This window comes from Gobius niger (genome assembly GCF_951799975.1).
Source record: "Gobius niger genome assembly, chromosome: 20".
Taxonomy (NCBI): domain Eukaryota; kingdom Metazoa; phylum Chordata; class Actinopteri; order Gobiiformes; family Gobiidae; genus Gobius; species Gobius niger.
The window spans coordinates 22224752-22250393 of NC_136871.1; the positions used below are offsets into that span (position 1 = coordinate 22224752).

General features: G+C 40.6%; 1 protein-coding gene across 1 annotated transcript in view; it reads left to right on the forward strand.

Moving 5' to 3' along the window:
* The window catches only part of LOC306979422 (voltage-dependent calcium channel subunit alpha-2/delta-2-like), a 32155-nt gene extending 7489 nt beyond the window's left edge, over nt 1-24666 (forward strand). The window contains exons 2-38 of the mRNA XM_079578370.1: nt 1167-1248; nt 7867-7983; nt 8481-8540; nt 10287-10331; nt 10729-10864; nt 10934-11065; nt 11250-11307; nt 11395-11445; nt 12278-12377; nt 12440-12610; nt 12681-12791; nt 12887-12965; nt 14841-14890; nt 15011-15100; nt 15270-15335; nt 15407-15481; nt 16143-16217; nt 16307-16378; nt 16710-16781; nt 16870-16931; nt 17047-17123; nt 17474-17534; nt 17608-17705; nt 17880-17970; nt 18437-18499; nt 18775-18878; nt 18984-19082; nt 19164-19252; nt 19336-19383; nt 19670-19741; nt 19822-19974; nt 21885-21937; nt 22150-22205; nt 22491-22614; nt 22777-22886; nt 22984-23066; nt 23364-24666. Coding sequence (XP_079434496.1) covers nt 1167-1248; nt 7867-7983; nt 8481-8540; nt 10287-10331; nt 10729-10864; nt 10934-11065; nt 11250-11307; nt 11395-11445; nt 12278-12377; nt 12440-12610; nt 12681-12791; nt 12887-12965; nt 14841-14890; nt 15011-15100; nt 15270-15335; nt 15407-15481; nt 16143-16217; nt 16307-16378; nt 16710-16781; nt 16870-16931; nt 17047-17123; nt 17474-17534; nt 17608-17705; nt 17880-17970; nt 18437-18499; nt 18775-18878; nt 18984-19082; nt 19164-19252; nt 19336-19383; nt 19670-19741; nt 19822-19974; nt 21885-21937; nt 22150-22205; nt 22491-22614; nt 22777-22886; nt 22984-23066; nt 23364-23462 — 3184 coding nt within the window. The 3' untranslated portion in view covers nt 23463-24666. The remainder of the gene's footprint in view (nt 1-1166; nt 1249-7866; nt 7984-8480; nt 8541-10286; nt 10332-10728; nt 10865-10933; nt 11066-11249; nt 11308-11394; nt 11446-12277; nt 12378-12439; nt 12611-12680; nt 12792-12886; nt 12966-14840; nt 14891-15010; nt 15101-15269; nt 15336-15406; nt 15482-16142; nt 16218-16306; nt 16379-16709; nt 16782-16869; nt 16932-17046; nt 17124-17473; nt 17535-17607; nt 17706-17879; nt 17971-18436; nt 18500-18774; nt 18879-18983; nt 19083-19163; nt 19253-19335; nt 19384-19669; nt 19742-19821; nt 19975-21884; nt 21938-22149; nt 22206-22490; nt 22615-22776; nt 22887-22983; nt 23067-23363) is intronic.
* The last annotated feature ends 976 nt before the right edge of the window (nt 24667-25642 follow it).

The window sequence follows — 25642 nt, forward strand, 5'->3', positions numbered from 1 at the left end:
CACAGACATGGTCACAAAGCGTTTTACATGCGACAATTATACATTCACTCCACACTCACTGGTGTTAAGTTTCCCCTGGGGGAGACTGACAGAAGCGCTGTCACCACTGCACACACCTGCAGACACCTGCACCAATGGTCCCTCTGACCACCATCATGCATTCAAGCAAGCACATCATTCATCTTGGCCTATTGTACATGTTTTTAGTGGTAGGGGAAACCGGATGAAACCTACACAGACACGGGGAGAACATGCAAACTCCACACACAACGGCGGACCGTTCTAGTGAAGCGCCAGTGCCAACCGCTGTGCCACCGTGCATACCGGTGTAAAAGATGAAGAATTACTGCCAAAAAATGTACTACTTATGTAGACATCGAATAGGTCATTGCAGAGATAATCTCTTCCAGTAATCAACGACTGTGTATCTATCGTAGCACCATGGCCACATCAGCTGCAAAAACAGACAATACAAATAAACATGTGCCCTGGTTACTTTGCCCTTTTGGATTAAACTTGTATTTTACTGCAGTTATGTTAAGGCTTTAGTTCTATTCGAAAGTTCTGATTGAAAATATAAAAAAATTCATATTGAAAATCTGTTTGACCTTGAGGTGGTTTGTCTGGGCAAACAGATGCAGAAGGCAGCACTGGCTTGACAGGGGACAGCCTTTTGTAAATTACATATGTACTACATGTACAAAAGCTCTGTTTATATACAGTCTCTCATGAATTTGCCAATATAGAAAAGTCCTCCACCAATGAATGAGTTGATCAAACAGAAATCTGTCAGTGGCTCTACACGAGTGACACGGGCCTCTGTCAGAGTGTGAGGCAACCACCCTTTTATCAAAACGTCCTGTTAGTCCAGGGTGCAAAAATCTGGAACAGGATTGCCCTGTTAATGAGGTAATGTACAAGACTCCCTGTACCTTTAAGAAACATTAACTGCTGCATAGAAAATATCAACCTATCAACACCACATACAGCAAAGCCCATGGTTGTTGCGAAGAGCTTCATAAATTAAGAAATGCTTGGGGGCTTTCTTTTATGAATTTAACAATAGCATTTACATATAATACCCTCTTAGACTGAATCCATGTATGTATTGCGCAAATGTCCAACATGCTTCCTTTGACCCGCTCTGTGTTTTTGTGTATCCACAGGGTGATGCACTGGGCCAGACGTATCGAGCAGGAGATAGAGCGTGTTTTTCAGCACATCACCGGAGCGCAGCAGCTTAAAGGGGTGAGCACAGAGCTGCGGCAGACACCGTTTCTCATTTTCTTTCCACTCCTTTCATTCGATGCTGTCTGCAAGTTGAAAAAGCACAGGGCAGAGGGGTCGGTGCAAAATAAACCTGCAAAGCTATTAAGAAATAAATAGCTTCATAAAACGTCCGAGCAATTACAGCGTGCCATATGGAAAGCAGTTCATTGTTTTAGTGTTTGCCAGCGTTGTCGCAGCAGTTATGATCTCCAGCTCTTCCATAGCTTTATAATATATGTGTTCTGTTCTTGGATAAACTAATTAGGAGTCGGTAGGATTCTTGCAATGGCTTGACAAACGGATGCAGTGGTTGTTCTTAGCAGGAACCATAACACCTAATACACATTCAGATTCAGGTAACTTTGTTTATGCCCCAACTTAAGGCAGAATTGTTTAGCAGTTGAAGGTTGTGTGCCAAAGACAGCAATGAAAGATATAATTCATAAACAATGAAATCCTTTAACCCCCACCTGAACCGAGCACCATTTCTCCAGTTCGGCTTTACCCAGATCTAAAAGCTTCTTGAAAAAGAGCTTCAGAACAGCGACAAAAACGAGATGAAAACGAGGATGAAAATGCAATGCATGATAATTTTTTTATACAAAGAACTGACACAAAAGTGATGAAAACATGCCAACAAAGGCCACAAAAAGAGTAGCAGAAAAGTAACAAAAAAGTGATTAAATTATTCATTTAGATGAGTTTTGTAGGTCTTAGCTTTCAAATGAGGCGTTACACTGCCCTGTTGGCTGTGACCTTTTTAGATTTAGATAAAGCTGAACTGGAGAAAATGCACTTGGTTAAGGGGGGGTTAAGAGGTTAACAAGAAAACAAAAATAATGTAAAATCATCATTTGACTCTTGGCTCTGACCGAAAGTGGGGATTATATATACACTAAAACTGCACTTACTATTATACATACTATTTTTAAACCGCCTAGTTTTACATCTTGAAAAGAAAGACCTTTATACAGTCTGAAGAACAATTATATATATTACATCATATACGGGTATATAAGTTGTAACCAAGCTTGTCTTAAAACAGAAAAGCTGCAGTTGCTTTTACTATTCTAATGCCACAGGGAGTGGACCAAGCATGGCAGCTCGCCACACTCACTGTATCGACTTCCCTTAATTATATATTTAAACTGTTGATTTTACTGAGGCGGATAGTAATGCAATTTTGGAGGATGTACAAAAAAAAAACTTTTATTATTTATTTTCCTTTAGCTTGAAAATCAAAGCCTCACTTTATGCAATTGCATTGCATAAAAACAGACACTGCATTTGCATTGTCTGTTTTTGAAGTAATCTTAATCCTCAGTGATAATTTGCTGTGGTTGAGTTTTTGAGGTGTCTGAGGTGGTGATGGATGGCCCGAGCACAGGGTGTTGTCGTGTGCAGACAGTAAAGCCATTTGAATTGATGTTGGGGAGGAACCACATGTCTCTTGGCCTTATTGAGTGCTTCCCACCTCAGCTGTGACATGCTGCTGAGTAAAAGGTTGTCACAAACATGGCAAATGGTACATCAGAGACTGGATGTGATTCTGTCATTGACATGATCCTAGTTACGTACATAGTACTTTGGCTCAAAAGGATATGGGTGTCTTCTAACTGAACTGTAATGCTGTAATTGGCTTCATATAGCCTTGATTGAATGGTAGGGAGGCCGTTGATGCTTGCTGTCTTAACTAACGACTACTGTGTTAAACTCCTAGAGTCCGGTGCACGTGCCCTCTGTGTGTGTCACTGAGAACAGATGGTCAGCCAACACTCTTCTCTTTCACTCAGTCCTAAATTAATCCCTGTGGAAAAAATAAATGAAAGACTTGCATTCTGACACGCTGGACACAATCTCTGAGACATACAGTGTGTGAGGGGAGGTTTGACTCACACGGCGTGCACAAGAAATTAAAATATGTATAATGAACAGCTTATCTTTAAATAGTATATTCATTAGAAACATATTATATTTAGTTGCACAACATATACCGTAGATTTGTATTTTTGCTTTATGCTTTTAGTTTAAAAATCCCCTGGATTCGATACTGTAATGGACTGATGTCACAGCCTGTAGTATTTTAAGCCACTTGTGTCAGTTATTCTGCCCCAGTGGAGATATGAGTCAGTTTTACAGCATTTTAAAATATCACTGTGTGGCCAAGTCCGAAAGTTGCTGTAATTCTGTAAAGTGACTATTCAAGGGTCCAAAAAAACAACAAAAAAAGTCTGATTTGAATCCTATTACTATTTCATTAATTCATTATCTTTGAGTTATATAGTGCTTTATTTATTATCATTTTACACTGTAAAAGGCACCATATAATTCATCATTTTATGTTTTGCCTTGCCACTCATACATATTTAGATATGCAAAGGTATTATTTATAGAGTTTTCACTATAATATACCATTATAACGGTTGAATAGTGGAATCTTGTCCTAAATGCAACAAAACAAAACAGGAGATTATTTTTGACCTGAAGTGGGAGGGGAACATTGGACATACATTTTGAATTAAGAAAAAGAAAGATGAATTTCATGCCATGTCTCCCACACCCTGGAATTCATATTATTTCCTTAAAACCACATACGAAGCATTTCGTGAACAGCAGAAACTCAGTTGTACAATATGTCAACGATACCAAACCTGCTCCTATGCTCCGCTAGACACCGCCAATGTTATTTGTGCAAGGAGTTATAAAAAATAAGCATTTGGGAGAGAACCTAATGTTTTTGAACTGGCAAAATTTGTCAAAGCAAAGCAGCAACTTCAGGTCTGAAGAAAGGCGATCCAGCAAAGGCACAGGATTATTTGAGGTATTTTTCACCAACACCCAATTATGTGTAGATCATTTGGGTGCAATCTTCCACAGTACAGCTTTAAAAAACACAAAGCAGCATCATAAATATGCTCTGCTTCAGTCCAGTCTCCTCTCGGTCCGTTGTGTTCCCACTGAGGTTTGTGTGTGAGTTAAGATGGCCCAGGCCTCAGCCTCTGGTCAGGGCAGCAGCTTGAGGGATGTCTTCAGGTCCATTTATAGGATTAGGCCTGTCACGCTGCTTGACCCACTCACTTCTCCCTTCAGTGTGATCCCACAGGAAGAGAGTGTGATGGCCTCATTCAAGATGCGCTTTCTGGTTCACTGCCTCTTGTCACAAGATTTTTTTTTTTTTTTCTAAATGCGTAAATTTGTGTTGCTCTCAGACTGTAGTTGTAGAGAGAACCACTGAGCAATGAGCATTACCAACAAATATATGGAAGGAGAGGGAGGGGGACATCTTTTAGGGTGAAATATGCTTTAGTCAATTGTGCCTGGCTTGGATTAAGATTCCAAGACTTGTTTTCCATGATTATGTAATATTTCTATTTCTATCTATTAAAAAATATAACTGTTCTTTTGTCTGAGAATAACGCAAAAACACACTTGAATTGTCTGGGCTTGGGCCTGGCAGGGTTCAGTTCTTAGTTCAAACCCCATTAATCAATCAGCTTTAAAGTGATGGTCTGTAAATGTATCATAAATGACCCACTAGATTCCTAAAGTTTGTGCTGAACAGCTTGTTACCACAACTTGCTTATTTAGTTAACATCTCACTTGAAGTCTCAGTTTTAGTTCTGCTGGACCTGAGCGCTGCCTTTGACACAGTGGACCACGGGATTTTACTTCACAGGTTAGAAAACTAGGTGGGACTCTCAAGTCAAGTCCTATTTTCAGGACAGGACGTACTTTGTTGAAATTGGTAACTATGTCTCAGACAAATCTGCTGTGAACTGTGGAGGCCCCAGAGTCGGTGCTGGCCCTTCTGGGGCCCTAAGCAAAAACCCACTCGGGGGCCCTACAGTACGCACACCAAGGCTATTTGCAGTTAGTTACACTGTGCAGTAGTGCGTCAGAAGTGGAGCATAACCTCATTTCAGGCCCTGCCCCACTGTGTGAGAACTACTAACCGCTAAACCACACGTCTATTTTCCCCCACTAACTGAAATCAGCACCTGACGGTTATATTTTTATCTTAACAGAGAGTTAAGCCTGATAGTAATTTGTTTTATGCCAAGCACATTCCGAGGACTAGAGTTACTGAGTAACTATGCTCATGAGAACCGTATGGATTCAACTCCCATTTGAGACAAATACGACGGCTTTTTATACTCTTCTATTCGGTGTTGTATGAGGCTAAGTAGGCGGAGAGTGAGTGAAACTGTATAGGAAAAAATGGCTCTGGGAGTCCCCCAGGGGTCAATAGTGGGACCCCTCTTATTCAATGTATATATGCTTCCATTGGGTCAGTTAATAGACAGCAATATTGTGTACTACTACTACTACTCTGCAGATGACAGTCAGATCTATGTGTCACTGACGGCAGGTGAACATGGGCCTGTAGATACACTCTGTCACTGCATCGAACAGATCGGTTTGTGGATGCGAAACAACTTAAACTGAGCTCATTGTTTTTGGCCCACAAACACAAAGAGAAAGTTTTATCACTCAGTCACATTGAGTCTCTCTCACAAAAAACAAAAACTCAGGTTCGAAATCTAGGAGTAACCATGGACTCAGACCTGAACTTAAACAGCCACATCAAAGCAACATCAGCAGCTTTTTATCATATAAAAAACATTGCTAAGATAAGAGGTGTAGACCCGATCTTGAGTTTTTCATTACAGGCTTTAGACTATAACATTCACGCTGACGGGGCGCTTGTGTAATCTTCAGCTTCATACCTGGCGCAGTAAGTTGAATGGATATGGGCAGGACAGACACCCATGGCCAATGACAAAGTTATGTACAGCGGTTCCTACCCACGCTTTCTCCTCCTATAGACCAATATTTCTGAGCAGAATGGGGGTGAGCAGGGTTGGCGTTGGGTAAGTGGTGGCGTAGAGCCCGGAGCCACAGAGTCTGTCTGTACGCAAGATGTCACTCTAGTCTGCGCTAAGGCTGTTGCTGCGCCCGGTGGAAGATCTGGCCCCTATTGTTTAAACCAGACTTAAATGAATGCATTTGTCTCCAGCAGATTAGACTACTGTAACGGCCTGCTCACTGTTAGACAGCTGCAGTACATCCAGAATGCTGCGGCTCGAGTCCTGACCAGAACCAAGAAATACGGCCATGGCTTCCTGTCACTCAGAGAATAGAATTTAAAATAGCTCTGCTTGTGTTCAAGTCTTTTAATGGTTTAGCACCAAAGTACATCTCTGATATTTTAGAGCCATATGAACCATCTCGGGTCCTAAGAAGTTCAGGGAGTCAATAATAAACACGGTGAGGCTGCATTTCATTTTCACGCAGCTAAAATCTGGAACAGTCTTCATGAGGATGTGAGACAGGCCTCAAACCAGACAATGAAAGTATTTTATCTGCACTCTTTTTTTAATGTAATAGATACATTTTTATGTTGATGTTTTATCTGCTTTCTTGTAATCTTATGTAACTGTGAAGCACTTTGAATTACCTTGTGTATGAATCGTGCTCAACTACAAATAAACTTGCTCTGCCTTGCCATAATTGAATTTATTGCCTGCATTTTGATGTAACGTAAGTAATATTAAATAATTATAGTTTTTTTCTTTCCCTTCTCTTCCATTCTAATCAGAATCCCTGTTGCCATAACCAGTGAGATTAGCTTTCCTGTGAACATGCCTGTGAATCACATGCACAGCGAACGAGGAGCGACTTCCAGGCCCAATCATCAGGATTAGGGGCTTGATCATTTACGTTTACTATCTTCCAGCCCATCACTTTAAATAAGCCAGAGTTTACCCCTTGTTTAGACGAGGACTTGGGGCCCTCTTATAAAAGCTTGAAGAAGCAATTCCCTGTTTTAAGTGTTCTGAAAATGCATAGGTTCTTATACACTGGTAAGTCTCTATTAAAGCAGACCGCACATTGGCTCGATGCTTGTCTGAGAGAAAGTCAGCTGGAGTTTACAGGAAGCCATTAGCTGCAGGAAATTAAAGATGGTTTTCTGTATGCTCTGCCAGCTCAGCACATTCTCCTGCGGTTCACACAACACAGAAATGATTTGATCTGTTTTCTCTTGCATTAAACAACACTCTATCTATGAATACATGAATGTTATGGATGCTTTGTGGGATGATTGACATTATAATAAAACTGATCATTCTTGGTATCAAATTTTTAAAACGTTAACTTCATTTTAGAATTGCAATATGGAATCAAGTAGTTTTTTCATGACATTACACCATGTTTCTTGGGCAGATCCTTAGATGCGAGTGAACCAGGCTGATGTAGTTACACAGAATCCAATTTACTGCTACACATGACTATTGTAATAAAAGAAAACCGTTGGTTTGTCAGTGGAAATGTTTAAAAGCAATGCCTTTCTCCAGAGGGTTGTGGGAAGGAGCCAAATTTAGGTTTCTGGAGCTTGTCAGGACTCTTCTCTTGTTTCCCACCATTCGAAAAAATACAAATAAAAAATAGCATTGTGTGGATGTTTTGGTGAGTTTAAGAGCTGTGAGATTTTTCCACGTCCATGTTCTTGATTGAATGTCAAGCATAGAAATAACCTGGTTGTTTGGGGCAAATTTGAAAGACAAGATGAACATGGTTTATTGTTAATCGTTGCAGATTTACAATGAGGAAAGGCGGCGGTTCAGCGTGATCAAGAATCAGCCCAGAAGAATCGTGGAGAAGGTGGCGTTAGACATCGAAAGACTGCTGGCTAAGAAACGCAAAGCCCTGGATGTAAGTCTGACCAAAGAAAACACATCTGTCGTACCATGTGTTTCTTCTCCTTTTCAGAATCAGAACAGTTTCATTCACCTTACTCTTCAAGGACAATGTTTGAGCAGCCTGTAGCATTCACTTTGCAACATAGAAGGTGTTAGTGACCGTTATGCTACAAGAGTGATTTGTCAGATTGCACAATTCATGGGTACAGCACGTTTCTCCAAATTGAGACTAATTATTTTTGCCAACGTGTTTCATTCCTGCAGCCAACATAAACATTTTGCAGGGGTATAACTCTTCTTTTATATAAAGCATTAGCATGTATTTAGAGTCCCATTACTGTGTGTTATTTCTAAAACTCTTGCTTTAAACAAGCCTCACTTGGTTTATCCCGGCTGCTGAATAAAGATGTTTTCTGAGAGTGTCACGGTTCATCTGAGACATAGTAGTTCTTAGTGTTTCTAATCAATAAAGGAAACAGCAGGGCTAATGATCCCTGTTTGTTTGTGCAGAGGTTAGCCGGTGAAGCGGAGCGGCTACAGCGGGAGCATCTGTGGAAAGACAGTATCAAGGTAAACCCCAATTTGGAAAGGGTCACGATCATTGTTAAATTAAGTGGCACTTAGAACCCTCTTTACTGAGACAGTTTTGGGGTTTTTCTTTCTTTTCCTCAGAATTGGTCAATCTATTTGTTTGTTGATGTTTAAGGACAAGCACATTGCATAGTAAATAGAGGTAAATATGTCAGGCAAATGCAATCGTTCATTCAGTCTAAGTTGTCTGTGAATGGGACGAAGCCTCACCCGGATCACTGAACTCAGCTGTTATGTGGAGTTCTCTGCACAAGACCCGTTAAAGGAATAGGCCACCGTTTTTTTAAATACTGAGATATGTTCTTACCTTAGCTTAGACGAGTTGATCTGTAGCTCGTCTTTACACGTGCCCTCAGTCACGTAAACAGGACACAGACAGCGCTAGCATTTAGACTCTCCTCTTCTCATCCATGGATCCAAACGGAGGCGAAGTTAGAAGCGACCAAGCTCTTCCACGTTTAAGTACGGTTGCATGAGCCTGTACACAATCGAAGTATAGTCACACAAAATTAAACTTGTCAATTTTCTAAGTGGATTAAAAAAGGGAACTATATTGCAAGGCGTAGTTATATTAATGTTAGTTCCCCTTTTTATCAGCTACAAATCAACACGTCTAAGCTAACGTAAGAGCATATCTCAGTATTTATAAACGGTGGCCTGTTCCTTTAACGGAATATTGGTGCTGATCCCAAATCATATATGCTCAAGAATGATATAACACCAATTAACGTTTAGTGCTCGATGAAACATACTTGTATGTATTGACTACACGTTTCTCACATATTATTTAGATTGTAGTATTTTGTAAAGGCTACTCTGTAAAGGAATGATGTGGTGTCTATTGATATTTAGATTATCTGCATTACAATATTAGTGGTGCTTATGAACTATAAAATCTATCTTCAAACTTAGAACATTTTGAAATAAATACATCTAATTCCAATTCTTTTTTTTTTTTTTATCATTTTTGCATTAAATACAAATAAACATTGACTGGAGGATCTCAGAAAAAATAAATAAAAATATAGAAATATATATAGAAATAAAGTGAAAAAGATGATTAAATAAGTAAAGAAATCGAATTATAATAAACTGTCCAAACAGATCGTTGAGCTAACAGCTCCATTTACGTCTCCCTAATTGAATTATCAATACGAGTCATCATGGTCTGTGATAACCATGTGTACAAAGTGCAAGGATTCAAATTCCCTTGTTTACGAGAAACCACAAGGTTTCTCTGGTCAAAACCACATCCTTTCTCGAGAACTCTTTGACCCCACTAGTATTTACATTATAATAAGGCACATGCGGAAAAAAGGCTGTATCCTCGCAGTTTCTTTTTGGTGATTTGTTGCACAAAGATGTGTAATTGGATGTCAGACTTGTTCTTGAGCTCAGAGAACAGATGGCAGCACGCACTCAGCCTGGCCCTGATTCATCATGTGGCAGCACAAAGCACAATGCACACATTTGGTGGAGACAGCTTTGAAACTCGAACATTGTGGAAAGTTTGTCACTAAAACATTGAACAGCAAATATGTAAATAACTGTGTAAACAGTTTCTCCTTTGGATTAAAGTAATGCAGAGCATCCTCGGTCTTATGCAGTGACTTTCTATTTAATTCCAGCTAATACATAGATGCTAATTTGAATTCAGTCTATAGTCAAATTTACTGTAAATACTTGTACATATACATGCTATGCTGTAACATTTCTGTGTTATAGGAGCTGGACATGGCGTACTATGACTCCAAGGCAGAGCTGGATTATGTGAGTGAAAAAGTCTTTTTTGTAAATAGTTGTTATAAATCATGGACATTTTATATTTGATACTAATTTTAGTAGCTGCTTTGCCTGGCTTGATGCATTGACTTTCATACAAGGTTAAAAGCATCAGAAGCAAGGGAGAAATTATAACAATTTACAGTAGCAGTAGCAGAGACAGGGTTGATTTTTGTGCGTGTGTTTTGTAATTCATGGGCTGGTTTTGAAGTGAATGGCATAGGCTCAAAATGAGTTATTTAGCCTTTCAGCCCCATAACTTGATAAACTAAATCTTATACTGTATCTATTTATGTATTTGTGTGTATGTACCTCTATATCAATGAAAAATATCGATGTAAATGTGTCTAAAAACATTCTTTGCTTGTGTGCTTTCTTGTGACAGTACTCGATGGACGGAGAAGGAGAAGTGGAGAACCCCTCCCACATCAAGCTGGAGTTTGTTTATGACCCCAATTTCAAAAACAACGTCAACTACTCCTACACGGCTGTCCAGATCCCCACTGACATCTACAAAGGAGGTGGGTGGCATGGCAGACACCCTGTTGCACTTTGAATAACGGATCGTATGTATCTGTGTGTGTGTTTAGCGCCAGTGATTTTGAATGAGTTGAACTGGACTCAAGCTCTGGAGAAGGTGTTTATGGAGAACAGCCGAGAGGACCCATCTTTACTGTGGCAGGCTTTTGGAAGTGCCACCGGTGTCACGCGATACTATCCAGGTGGGAGGTTTATCACTTTTTGGTTGTAATTGCATATATATATAAACATTAGTCCTAGATAGCTCTTCGGACACTCAAAGGGGGCAGGTTAAGTGTTCCTTTCATCTGATTCTCGCTGGTAGTGACTAAATCATCAAACGGTGCAAGTAAATCTACTTCTTTTTTGTCTGCCCTGTTTTAACAGCTACTCCATGGAAAGCCCCTGATAAGATTGACTTGTATGATGTCAGGCGGAGACCCTGGTAATCTGATTAAATGCTGAATTATTCATGACATTTGTATGAGTACAAGCCAAATGTTTCATGTATTATTTGCTCTAACACGCACAGGTACATCCAGGGCGCCTCATCTCCCAAAGATATGGTCATTCTTGTTGATGTGTAAGTTGGCTACATCATTTGTTTCTATGTGAAGTATGCAAGTTGACTTTACTTACTGTCTATTAAAATACCTCAGCTCTTTTGAGTACCTCTGTTCTGTTTTAACGGAACCAATCACATCTGCTTAAATTAATATCAAAGACAGAACAAACATATACATATTTTACTAATTTACTCTTCCCTGCACTAATGGTTCTCTCTTGACCATGATTGGAAATAAACACTAATTATTACCCAGACATGCCATGGATAAATAAAATGTGGCAGTGGTTTTGGTTGTCTGTGTATGGATTGACCAGAGGATTAATTTATTTCCCGTGTCCCTAGTATTGGTTCGTGAAAAGCCCTTTTGCAAATGTAATTTAATATTGAACCAGAGAGGACAAAAGAGCAGCTCTTCATCAAAACATGTGTCATACTTACAAGACCATCTCCATGGAAACCACTTCTCAACTTATAATGAACCTGGCCCAAAGCTCGCCTGCACTGTGTTAAGGTTATTATGCAGAATTGATCCTGACCTTGTTTTTTAATCGACAAAGGTATTTCAGCAGATTGCTGTATTTCCATGTTGAATCTGCAACGCAATATCTCACCACAGCTGTGATCTGTGTAGGATTACAAAGAGGCGGAAAATTACTTATACATTTCCGGTAATTTGTCTGAAAACTTTCAATGGGAACTTTAGCTTGGAAATTTAGAAAACTGTAAAAACACTTCATGTAACACGGCATGGCATGGTGGTGGACATGGCAACTCTGTGAAAATTGAAGCGATGCTGAATGAAAATAACATCTGCAGCACATCTGTATGATTGATTATGTTGTTTCAGGAGCGGGAGTGTCAGTGGACTTACCCTCAAACTAATTAAGGCTTCAGTGATGGAGATGCTGGACACTTTGTCGGATGACGACTATGTTAATGTGGCCAGGGTAAGCACTGACAATTCAAATCTTGAAGTACACTGCATTTTATGTTGTTCTACTTGCTCTAGTTCAACGAAAAAGCAGAAGCCGTGGTCCCCTGCTTCAAACATCTCGTCCAGGCAAATGTGCGCAATAAAAAGATCTTTAAAGAAGCGGTGCAACAGATGCAAGCGAAAGGCACAACTGACTACAAGTCTGGGTTTCACTTCGCCTTCAACCAGCTGTTAAATGCAAGTAACGTTTGCTCGATTATAGTTTCCAGCTACTTGACTTTGGCTTAATGTTTTGTTGTTCTTGGCTTTTTTTTAGAAAACAAACGTTCCACGAGCAAACTGCAATAAGATCATCATGTTGTTCACTGATGGGGGAGAAGACCGGGCACAGGACGTCTTTTTGCAGTACAACTGGCCCAACAAAACTGTGAGTGTAATGAGACCAAACCAAAAACACACATTTTTTTCTATAAAATGACATCTTCAGTTTTGCTTTATTTGTATTCTATTCTTCTTTTTTAGGTTCGAGTTTTCACTTTTTCAGTGGGTCAGCACAATTATGACGTCACACCGCTGCAGTGGATTGCTTGCACTAATAAAGGTAAAGTAAAGACATTTTTATATCAGGTAGCATATGGAATTTTATGTTACTGGACCCGAAAAAATAGATTAACATTCTAGCTTTTGAAATATGAAAAAAAATGTTAGGGATAAAGGGTAAACAAAAAATGATGAATAAGCTTTGCAGGTAAAATGTATGGCTATATTAGGAATGCATATACTGGAACCGAGCGCAAGTCTATTAAAATTGATGAACAGATTTGGAGCCACCTCACGGGACCAAAACAAATAAATCAGTCCTTAATGCGCCTGGTATCCAAAGCTCTGCCAGTAATTACGGCTGTGTGATGCAGCAAAGAGTTTTATTCTTTGCAGAAAACATGACAACTTGTTTTTGTTTTTTGAAGATTGAATGCAATGATACTGAATTGCCGCGTCATTGTCTGCTTTAACGAAAAATAATGTATTTAAAGTGAACCAAGCAGCATGCTGTAACCGTCCTTTTCATCTGCGTTACTGCGTTACCCAAAGAGATATTTTGTGGTGGTGTCACATAATCACTTCTGTTGTTTTTGCCTTATAAAGCAATATAACAGCTTCTTTCTCCCTCTCTCTCTCTCTCTCTCCCCCCCTCTGTCCCTCTCTCTCTTACTCTACCCTCTCTCTCTTTCTCTCTTTCGCCCCTCTTTCTCTTCCTCCCTCTCTCTCTCCCTCTCTCTCCCCTCTCTCTCCATCCCTCTCCCTCTCTTACTCTACCCTCTCTCTCTTTCTCTCTTTCGCCCCTCTTTCTCTCCCTCCCTCTCTCTCTCTCCCTCTCTCTCCCCTCTCTCTCCATCCCTCTCCCTCTCTTACTCTACCCTCTCTCTCTTTCTCCTCTCTTTCTCTCTCTCCCTCTCTCTCTCTCCCTCTCTCTCCCTCTCTCTCCTCTCTCTCCCTCTCTCACACTCTCTCTTCCCCCTCTCTCCCCCTCTCTTTCCTTCTCTCTCTCCCTCTCTCTCACACTCTCTCCCCTCTCTCTCTATCTCACGCCCTACCTCTCTCCCTCTCTCTCTCTCTCCTCTCTCTCCATCCCTCTCCCTCTTACTCTACCCTCCCTCTCTTTCTCTCTTTCTCCCCTCTTTCTCTCTCTCCCTCCCTCTCTCTCACACTCTCTCTTCCCCCTCTCTCCCCTATCTCCCTCCCTCTCTCTCTCACTCTCTCTCCTTCTCTCTCTCTCTCCCCCTCTCTCCCCTCTCTCTCTCCTCTCTCTCCCTCTCTCTCTCTCTCACACTCTCTCCCCTCTCTCTCTATCTCACGCCCTCCCTCTCTCTCTCTCTCCCTCTCTCTTTCCCCTCTAAACCTCTCTCTCCCCCCTCTGTCCCTCCCTCTCTTACTCTACCCTCTCTCTTTCTCTCTCTCCCTCCCTCTCTCCCTCTCTCTTTCCCCTCTATCCCTCTCTCTCTCCCTCCCTCTCTCTCTCCCTCCCTCTCTCTTTCCCCTCTCTCCCTCTCTCTCTCCCTCTCTCTTTCCCCTCTATCCCTCTCTCTCCCCCCTCTGTCCCTCCCTCTCTTACTCTACCCTCTCTCTTTCTCTCTCTCCCTCCCTCTCTCCCTCCCTCTCTCTCTCCCCCTCTCTCTATCTCTCTCACACACTCTCCCCTCTCTCTCTATCTCACTCCCTCTCCCTCCCTCTCTTACGCTACCCTCTCTCTCACCTTCTCTCTCTCCCTCTCTCACACTCTCTCCCCTCTCTCTATCTCTCTCCCTCCCCCTCTCCCTCTCTCACGCTACCCTCTCTTTCTCCCTCTCACTCTCCCCTCTCTCTCTCCCGCTTTCTCTCCCACTCTACCCTCTCTCACTCTCTCTATCTCTCTCATTCCCTCTCACACCCCCACACACACCCTCTCATCTCTCTCTCTTTTCTCTGTGCTCGTCAGGTTACTATTTTGAGATCCGTTCCATCTGTGCGATCAGGATTAACACCCAGGTGGGTTAGATTCCCTTACCCAGCCCTCCTCTTCTGTTTGTTGGTACACACAATTGTGCCCCGTGGCCTGATGTTGTGGCTAGTGCTAAAGCGGCTTCATGTGCCCTTTTGTTGTGACAGGAGTACCTCGATGTGCTGGGGCGCCCTATGGTTCTCGCGGGGGGTGTCGCGAAACAGGTTCAGTGGACAAATGTCTATCAGGATGCTCTGGTGAGAAAGGGGTGGGACTAAAACAACCTAATATGTCTTTATAGAAAAAATATTAATACTGCAATAAATGATGTTCCTTTTTTCATTTGCACATAAATTCCTTGCACAGCTAGAAAGTAGAAATCACACTTTTTAAAAATAGGTGCTATCTGTATATTTGTCTCTGCAGGGTCTTGGTTTGGTTGTGACTGGTACATTGCCTGTGTTCAACCTGACAATGGATGGAAACTCACAGGTGATTAATAAATACTGTAGCAATAGTCACTGATCACATTTGAGTTCATCTTTGTGTTTTTGTACATGCAGAATCAGCTGATCTTAGGCGTGATGGGAGTGGACGTGCATCTAGATGAGATCAAGCGCCTGACTCCGCGGTACAATGTAAGTTGTCCAGTATGCAGGTTACAAAATCTCAGTAAAATTGTGCACATAACATGAAGTTGTTGAACATATTGGCCATTGTAGTTTTCTGAAGTTGGGCTCATGCTGGATTAAAAAGTGATCAATTCAATATTTTCTAGTGAATTATCAGTGCTGACTTGTGGTGTTGTATGGGCTTACAAATGCTACATGAAAACAACCTGTGCAACAATACAAATGCAGCAAGTATGGGTTTATTTACCTTGGGAAAATACATATTAATGAGGCTGCAGTGCACCAGTCTGCCAAGACCTGAAAGAGCAGCACTGTAGGCCTCATCTAAGCACCTTTCAAAATATTTCAGCAAATGTCATATTAGCATTTGTTTATAACTTTTCCAGACCAGGCCTCTCTTTGTTTTTTCGATTTATTCAGAGTGAAGTATTGCAATATTAAATCATATTGAATCACAATTACTTTTGTATTGCAACACTGCCATATATTTTATGATTTGTAGACAGAATATTGCAATTTAAATGCTTTTCGATCTTAGTCAGTTAATTGGTGCAAGAAATAAACAGCATTATGTGATATCTTTGCTTGTGCAGCTTCTTTCCACAACAATACATTCAAAAATACATTGTTTGCACCACTGTCACTTGCTTTCTATTGTTTTTAACAGCTGGGAGCTAATGGCTACATATTTGCCATTGATCCTAATGGGTACCTCTTGCTTCACCCAAATCTTCGACCCAAAGTAAGTTTCCTTCCACGTTCTTCACTCTGCGTGGTGTTTTGTTTACAGTTTTATCCCAATGCCATTGTTTTGTTTTTTATTTGTGGCAGCTTGTGAACTTACCTGAGCCTGTCACTTTGGACTTCCTTGACGCTGAAGTAGAAGACAGTAACAAAGAAGAGGTAAACTTGAAAAAAAAAAAAAAAATCTGGCTTTTAGTGGTCTTTGTTGTACACATTTTGACCAGATCAATATTAGGGAAATATAACAACAACAACAACAACAACAACAACAACAACAACAACAACAACAACAATGCACTAATTCAATTACCAAACAGGTTAAAAGCTTTCATGATGGACAAAGACAAAGCAAAAACAGCTTTCACTTTTCAAATGAAGCTGTCAAGTGAAAGTATGGCTTTTAACATTTTAGAGAAATACGATGAGGGCCTCGGTCAACACACTCTCTTGTCCACAGCCCTTTTGGTGATAAAAAGTCATATTTTTACAGATTCGGAGACAAATGATTGACGGGCGTCCGGGTGAAATGCAAATCAAGACGCTTTTAAAGTCAATCGATGAGGCAAGTATCAACTGTCAAAAGCCAACTTTGTTTTGCCTATCATAAACTTGTAAGGTAAGAACAGTTACTCACTTTTACCGTTTTGTAGCAATACATTGACGACGTGTACAGAAGCTACACCTGGGCACCAATTAACGGCACCGATTACAGGTAAGTAACTGCAAAAAAAAGATGACTCAATTAAATGGGAAAAAATGTAGAAAATGTCATCTTCCTATGTGGATTTTTGTCCTGCCTGTTCCTGTTGGGATGGCGCCCTCTGCAGTCTGGGTTTGGTACTACCGCCGTACAATGAGTATTACATACAGGCGGACCTCAGTGATGTGATGCTGCAGCTTCAATGTAAGTGTGCTTGAAAACAAAGTAAATATAAGACAGCACCGGAATACACTTTCATCAGCATACGTTGATCTGAGGACACATGGAAAGAGATTACATTGCAGAGTTAATAGTAGTTGTTGAAGTTACAGAAGCACTGGCCAAAGAAGTACAAGCCTCTCTCTTGTAGTAGTAGTAGTAGTAGTAGTAGACATTTATATTTTTAGTTCTTGTACATCACAGAACCTGAAAGAATTAAAATTTTACACCTTCGCTAAATCTCCGTACTATACAGTGTGTATGTTAAAGTTCTGTAATATGCAAGTATAGATTTTGCATTTGAACTAATACACGATCCCCTTCCTTTCCTCCAGATATGCAGTCGTTGTTACCCAGTTCGTACGAGTCTTCAGGACATGTGTTTCTGGCCCCGAGGTGAGCGCACTCCGACTCAGCAGTTTGGTGTCTGTCTGCTGCACATTTTTAAACGCGTTTCTTGTGTTTCCAGAGAATACTGCAAACGTCTGCATCTCTCCGACAACAACACACAGTTCCTGCAAAACTTCCTCTCCCTCATCATCGACATCTCGCCTGACTCCGACGAGTGTGAGTAAACCACAGGGATTTAGAATAATGAGGTATGAAAGGTCAATCATTTTAGCCTGTGGTCTTTATGTATCGCACAATTATACGGTTCTCAATAAATCTGATCCTTGCAATGGACAATTATAGTGTGCCTCTATGCAGCATTAATCATAACAGGTGTATTTGTAATCTCAGGTGACCAAGACTTGATCCATAACCTGATCTTGGACTCTCGGATCATCGGGCAGCTGGCCTCACGAGTGTGGAAGAACAAGGACCTCAACTCGTACGTTTACACACCAGAAGGGGGAAGGGAATATTATTTGTATAGTGCTTTTTAACATAAGAGGAGTGGATTTTTCCATTCACTCCATAGCCAGTGCTGGTTAACTACATTTGTAGCAACTTTTGTTAACTGACAGACTGTACACATCTGCCCCAACCACTCACACACACCGGGAACTGACGGTAAAATGGTAAATGGTAAATGATCTCAACTTATATAGCGTTTTTCCACCTACATTGGGCACTCGAAGCGCTTTACAGCAAGGATCCACTCACATTCATACACCAATGTACACAGACACTGGGGGCAATGTGGGTGAAGTGCACAACGACAGTGTGCACCTTCTGGAGGAGGGATTCGAACCCCCAACCTTCCGATCATGACACGACCCACTCTACCATCTGCACCACTGTCGCCCCCCTGATCTTGCCCTACCCTGCTTTGTCATTTTCTTTGTTTGTTGCAGGTATGGGTTCTTGGCAGTGTTTGCCTCCACAGACGGCGGAATCACACGAGTGTTTCCCAACGTGTAAGTGACTTGAATATGATTATGTTCTGTATGTATGTAATATTCTTATGTGATTTAACGTCACTGCCTACAACGCGGTACATGAAACAGTGACGTTAAATAACATTTGTCATGAATGTTGAATTAAAAATCCTGAATTGAAAAGGTAGTCATGTGCTATAATAATAAACATGCATCAGACCCTGAGTGCTACCGAACTAGCATCAGCCTTGTATTTCTAACCCATGTCATTGTCCATCAGGCTCAGCTATAATAACAATGTCACATTTGCACAGTGCTGCCGACGTGTGGGATGAGGATCCAGAGCCTTTCAATTCAAATTTTTACAGAAGAAGCCTTGATAACAAAGGATACATGTTTAGAGCCCCACAAAAATCCTGTGAGTACTTCTGCCCCTTCTAAATAATACCACAGGGACAAATCAAGTAATACAGTTGGAGCGAGTATGAACCACTTAAATTGATATCATACACTGTTTCAACAGCTTTAGACGACATGGTAAATGGGGATAATGGCACAGTTGGCATCCTGGTCAGCTCGGCCATTGAGGTTAATTTAGGAGGAAAACTGCTCAAACCTGCAGGTAACTAAAGGACTCTGAGAAATACATGATATGTGAAGTATCTTTAGTCTAAAACAAACAAGCAAAAATATGTGTCTTTAGTGGTCGGTGTCAAATTGGACCTGGAAGCCTGGGTGGATAAGTTCAAAATATTAGCCAGCAATGTGTCTGACGCACGACAGACACACAAGGTACAAAACAAATCTGATCATGAATCTTGATGCCGCAAGTTAAAACATACACACTTTTATTTCTGTCATTTTTGCCCTTGCAGTGTGGAGCGTCCAGGATCTGTGAGATGGACTGTGAAGCCAACACAGATGTAAGAATAATGTTCTTATAAGATTATATTTAAGTTTTTATGCTTTATTTAATTTAACCTCTTTAATTGGAGTATACTTATTCAAGATTGACACATTTCAGGTCAAACATCTTTCACTTCAAAACAAGTCAATTACAATAGCATTTCATCAATTTGAAGTTTAAGGAAAATAATTTTAAAAAAAATCAATAGGCACAAGGGGAATCTTTGGATCCCCCATGCAGTGCCTGTAAATGAGTTTATATGACTTTTTATAAACATTTTGTTGATTTGTCTGTGTTTTTAGGATCTCTTATGTTATCTCATTGATGACGGTGGCTTTTTGGTCATGTCCAATCAGAGAGGCCACTGGAAAAAGGTTTGACCGCGTAGCCCTTGTCTGTGTGTGGCGCTGTTTAACCACTGCCCTACACACGCTTTGTCTTTATTCCAACGCAGATGGGACTTTTCTTCGGAGACGTGGACCCATTTCTTATGTATGCCCTCTTCAACAACTCCATCTACGTGCGGAGACAGTCCTTTCAGTATCAGTCTGCCTGCGAGCCGATTAGCAGCAGCCACACGGGGGCAGCACCGAGGCGATTCTTTGTGGTGAGACTCAACAGTTGGAGATTATCATATTAATTGCAGTAATTTGTTATGAGTTCAAAGACATTTCTCGAGCTATGTCTAGGTCTCTGTTTTTTGTAGGCAATTTTACTGACCGTACAATGTTAATTTGCTTTCTAAACTAGCCCACTCATTTGAAGGCTTATAACTAGAAGAGCTCTAAATCCGCTCTTGAGGCTGCAGTTCAGTGATGTGTGAGTTGATATTGAGTTGTTGGAGAAGCAATAAGTTATAGCCATTTCTATCGACAGTCAGCCTCAGGGCAACCGTGGCTAAAGATGTAACATACCATCACCGAGTGTAGGAGAGTGACTGAGTGGCTACGTTTATACGCAGACCAAAAATCCAATCCAAGAGCACTTTGACTCCAAATCCAAGTGCAATCGGTTTCAGTCATCTCTGCCTGGTGCTGCAGGTGGAGATGATAGAGAGAAGGGTGGGAATGGTCGTCCAGTTGCTCTAAACATCCACAAATTCTCTTGTACACCCAGAGTTTGGGATTTTTAGATTTCTGAAGTGAATGGAAACCGGGTTATCTGATTACCCCAGTTCTGACCAGTTTAAATCGTTGCTTAAGACACACTTCTATGCAAAAGCTTTTAACACTGTCCAGCACATATCTGGCCAAAATCTGAGCTGTTAGTGCTTTGCTGTTTTGTATATTGTGTTTCTTATTATTATATATTTTTTTCTGATTTGATAAACATACCCAGTGGATGTCCTATTACTGATGTACCAAATGTAATGAGTCCTTAATGTTTTTTGGCTGGGTTAAGTCAATGTAGTCACTTGACTGTCAGCGTTCATAATGTAAGACAATCTAATATGACAATCTAAAGTGAAATAGTAATACTGTACTGAATAGGGATTTCTTATTTTGGAGAGATTGTTATATTGATACAGCATATGCTCACAGACACATACTGTCTACTTTTCCTCACACACTGTCTATAGGCCAAGTTGCAAGGTGGTTTAAGCAATCATAGTGAAGTGTGCACTCTGAGAGACAGTGCGGTTCACTATGTAAATTTGGCGGATTTTTGCGGAGAGTATAAAAACTATAAATTTTAGAAAACTTTATTAAATAAGCAATCAGAAAAAACAATGCTTCCATTTGCTCTGATGTGTAAAAAAAACACAAAAAAAAGGTCCGACAATATTGATATGGGGTGTAAAAAAGTTTACACCCCAGAGTTTGGCGGAAATTTACAACATTTTACAGAAAAATCCATTTGGTCGTTCCAATGAAAAAAGTCAATGAAACCCTTGTCATATGTTTCATGGAGTTACCGTAGCGATGACCAGATCTACTCTAATGGAAAATGGTATAATTGCACTTTTTACCAAATGACAAGGGCAAATGGAAACATTGTTTTTTTCACCACTGATATTATAAGTTTCCAAAAATATATAGTTTTCATGCTCTCTACGAAATTCCCTCAACAGTGGAAATCTAAACATAGTGAACCGGAATTTCATTATTTATTTGGTTTATTTGATAGGGACAGATACAAAAACATAGACAAATTGTAGCATAAGTCTGATGTATGTATCGTGGCGCTTTTAGCAGAAGCTAATTTGCACCACTTGCCCCCAGGTGGGCTCACAAACACAGTAGAAAGGTACACAGCATGTTAAAAGGGGATGAGAAGACAAAGACATAGACAGGGACACAACATAAACATGAGTACAATGCTGCTACTGCTGGCACATCCATGATTTTGCACGAGGAAGACAGCTTTGATTACCTCTTAAAGGTAATATAAAGTGTACATACAATGTGATCAAATCAAAATGCTGATCTAGAATCAGAAAATGATGAGTTTTTTGTAGTCATAATGCTATGTCATTGTGCATAGGCAGGTCACGCATCGCTCTCTTGTCTTTTGCAGCCTTCTGTTGCTGACCTCCTGAGCTTGGCCTGGTGGACCTCTACAGTGGCATGGTGAGACTGTTCAACATCTAAACCTCATTATCGCAGCAGAACCAAGTGTTCCCAACAACTATGTCAAAGCTCTCCTCATGATTCAGACACCTGCTGCTCTCCCTCTGCTTTATTACAGCTCAGAGCCTTGCCACGTTTTTTACATTTGTTGATATTTCCAGACTCTATTATTATATCCTCTCCATCATGATGCAATGGCTATTTTTTTCCAGGTCTGTAATGCAGCAGCTCATATATGGACTGGCCTACAATAGCTGGTTATATCAAGGTAAAGTTATTCATTTAAACATCAGTAATATTAATTAGAAGAAGTGCTTTGGTAGGGTCTATAATCAATTTGTTATGAGCTTTTAGACTTGTTATAATGTTTTTCCCTCATTACAAGTACACCTGTCGTTTTGTTCCACATTTGACTCATCCTGTATAGTCAGTCTCTTTACCTCCTTTTCCAAAGCATATAAATGTGCCCCTGTCCTGCCGTTCCTCTGTATGTTTAAAGTCACCTCAATCGCCACATATTAAATGTCTAATTGGCACACGTCTTCTTTCGCAGACGACTTGCTGGTGGATGGTTTTGAGACCAAGGCAAGCAGCTGTGTAACCATCCAGAGCCAGTTCTACTTCACCAACACCACCAACATGTACAACGTGCTGCAGGACTGTGGCAACTGCTCACGGTTAGACCACGGCTCAGTGTTTAAACTCCGCAGTTATGAAAAAGCATTTGCTCACCGCGTGTAACCTTCTGCAGTACAAGCTTTGAGTTTGGGAGTTCATGACATGGAATTAGCACAAAAGTCTCGCTGTTACGTGTAAATGACTTGCTCTACTTGATGCAGGTTGATTCACGCGAAGCGAATAGAAAACACCAATCTTCTGTTCGTGGTGGCAGAGTCTCTCCCATGCTCGACGTGTGAGATTGAGAGGCTAACCCAGGTCCGCACCGAGTGTATCCTTCATGATTTATGTTTCATGACCTGACAATTGATAGGTCATCCGTCATGGCGACACTTTCTTAGACGTCTTCCCTAACTCAATGCGAACAGTTCGGGAGGAAAATCCATGTGAAGTGCTGAGCAACGCACGCTATCGAAAAGGCCCCACGTCCTGCTTTGACTACAGTGCCTTAGTAAGTACTGTCTGTCTTTTTTTACATATGTGGTAATATTGTTGCAGTAGAACTTGACTTTGCACCACAGTAACATCATGGTATTGGATCGAAATAGCAAGGAACACGGAAACACGGTAATATAACTAACCTGGACAATAGCTATAATGGCTTGGCCCTGCAAATGCTTTAGTCCATCAGAGGCAGGGTTGGACACAGTTCGTGCCTGACCGTGAGGAAATAGTAGGAAGCCTGGCTGTTTGGTATGCATGTTTAAATGTTAATAATCCTCCCATAACAATGGATTCTTTTTTGCAGGAGAACACATCTGAGTGTGGAAGTGGCCAGTGTCTGCGACCTTCCATTGGACTCCTGTTTGTTCTACTCACTCTGCCTCTCCTCTGTCTCAGAATATAACTAACCTGACACTTTACACAAGGGTTTCGGCTCAGATCTACTCATCTCAAAGGCACATTGTGGATTTAGAGTTTTTGGAAAAGCACATGGAGGGTAGTGATAAAAATGCTCAGTGTTTTTTGCCTTATCGCTTTAACGTGGCTCTGAAGTGAGAATGTGTTGCAGCATGAGTTTACATGTGTATTTTACATAGACTATTTTACAAGGCATTGCAGCAGGGAAGGTCAGATTTGCATTCTTATGCAATGGAAGAGCACTATTCAGGTGGAAGGTTACTGAATCTGTTTACGCAAGTTTGATACAAGTTTGACATTTTAAAACAAAGTAGTAGTCGCACAAACTGGAAAGAAAGACTCATAATGGACAAAATAGAATCACACATGCTTAAGTTAATGTTTGTTTTTTGTTTACTTTTTACAACAGGTAAAGTAAGTACTATTTATTATTATTATTCTTATTCTTATTCTTATTATTATTATTATTATTATTATTATTATTTTTATTATTTTCCACTTGACTGTACTAATACTAACAGCTTCTTTCACATGTGTCAATAATGTACAGGCAAATTAGGATGGTGCTGTTGCATGGTTGTAAGATTGTTCATTATGCTCCTTTGTCATTTTTGCTTTCTAGTATTGTATTTATGTTTGTTTTTGCATGTGCTGCAGTCTCCTTTTGTAGCTTTACTCCACAGTAGATCTGGGCCTAAACTATAGTATTATCCTCAGTGTCTTTTCATCTGAGTTTGACCTTCACCAAACTCTGTCAGTGCTGTAAAGTCTGTCTGACCGACATGGCCCGGTTTTCTTTCAAGTGTGTGACCCCAATTAGACAAAATGTTCCCAGGGCACTTGGACAGAAACCGTGGTTGGAAATGCCAATATTTGACCTTAAGCAAGATTCACGAGACATGTCAGTGTCAAGAATTTGTAATTTTTGTGATTTTCAAACATGCTTCCATAGAGACTCGCTGGGGTCTCCCTCATGGGCAGTGTTGTTCAGCATTTTATTCTTAGTTGCATTCAATGCTTGACGTGACAAATCAGTGTTTGCTGCAATAGATCTCTGGCTTTTTGAGTAATAATTAATTGCCAAGTTGTTGTAAAGTAATATTAAAATCTGCAAAGGCCAAACCAGAGTTAGTTTGCAAAGACGGATGTTTTTTCTTTTCACTTCATTAAAATGAACAAATCATATGAAACATAGTGCAAACAAACTCTGATACTGTATGTACTGTATGTATGTAGTATAGAACATACAGCTGGAAAGCCCTCTGTCCTTGTTTTCTAATAGCCCTATTTGATTGAATGCACTTATGCCTGTGTATGGGGAATGTAGCTTCTGGACAGCTCAGTGTTACCAATGCATTTGTTACCAATTTGTGATGCTTTTGATGTCTGTCTTTTTGAACATGTTGAATCACTGTGGGAGATGTTTTTGCTTAACGTATCGCAAATGTCGGCTAAATTTATACTATTTAATGCTTCAAAAATGAGACACTGACGGGACACAGTCCTGGATGTGCAAACAAATACAAGGTTTTGATGCTTTGATCCATATTCTTTTTGAATCTCTTTCAGTTCTTCAACAGTCAAAAGTTATTTTCGTGTGCTGTTAATGAAAGTTTATGCACAATTGAAGCATCTTCCTACAGTGATGAAACATTTTTGATGTCATTTTTCTTAGAGGTAGATCTGAAGCGTTCAATATTTTTAAAGGCCTATTTTTAGACGCTCTTTGTAAAGCAGCTGTTTTTCTCCATCTGCCTGGTGTCCACCCAGCAGTGCCTTGTCGCACTCATTACGGCAGGACGCTGGGGCCAAGACAAAGACTCTTTCGAGGCTTACTCTTCCCTTGGACTGACTGCAGAAAAGCCAGGGAGCAAAAGCATATTGTGAACTTAAACCTGCTTCAGAGCACAGAAGAGCCGCAGTCCTGCCTTTTCTCTTCGGTGTATGGACATAACAACCTGCTGACCCTCTGCTTTGTGTCGTTTGTTTCTACACTGTGGCTCAGCCTGCTAAAAAGCACTTACATAACTTTCTACATCAAACTGCTGACTGAATGTTTACATAAAGGTCAAAGTCATGTACATCTTTGCAAAGCTTGGATGGTGACTCCAGATCAGTTCTTACTCATCTCGCCTTTGTGTATTAGTGAGCACATGTGGGGCTGTT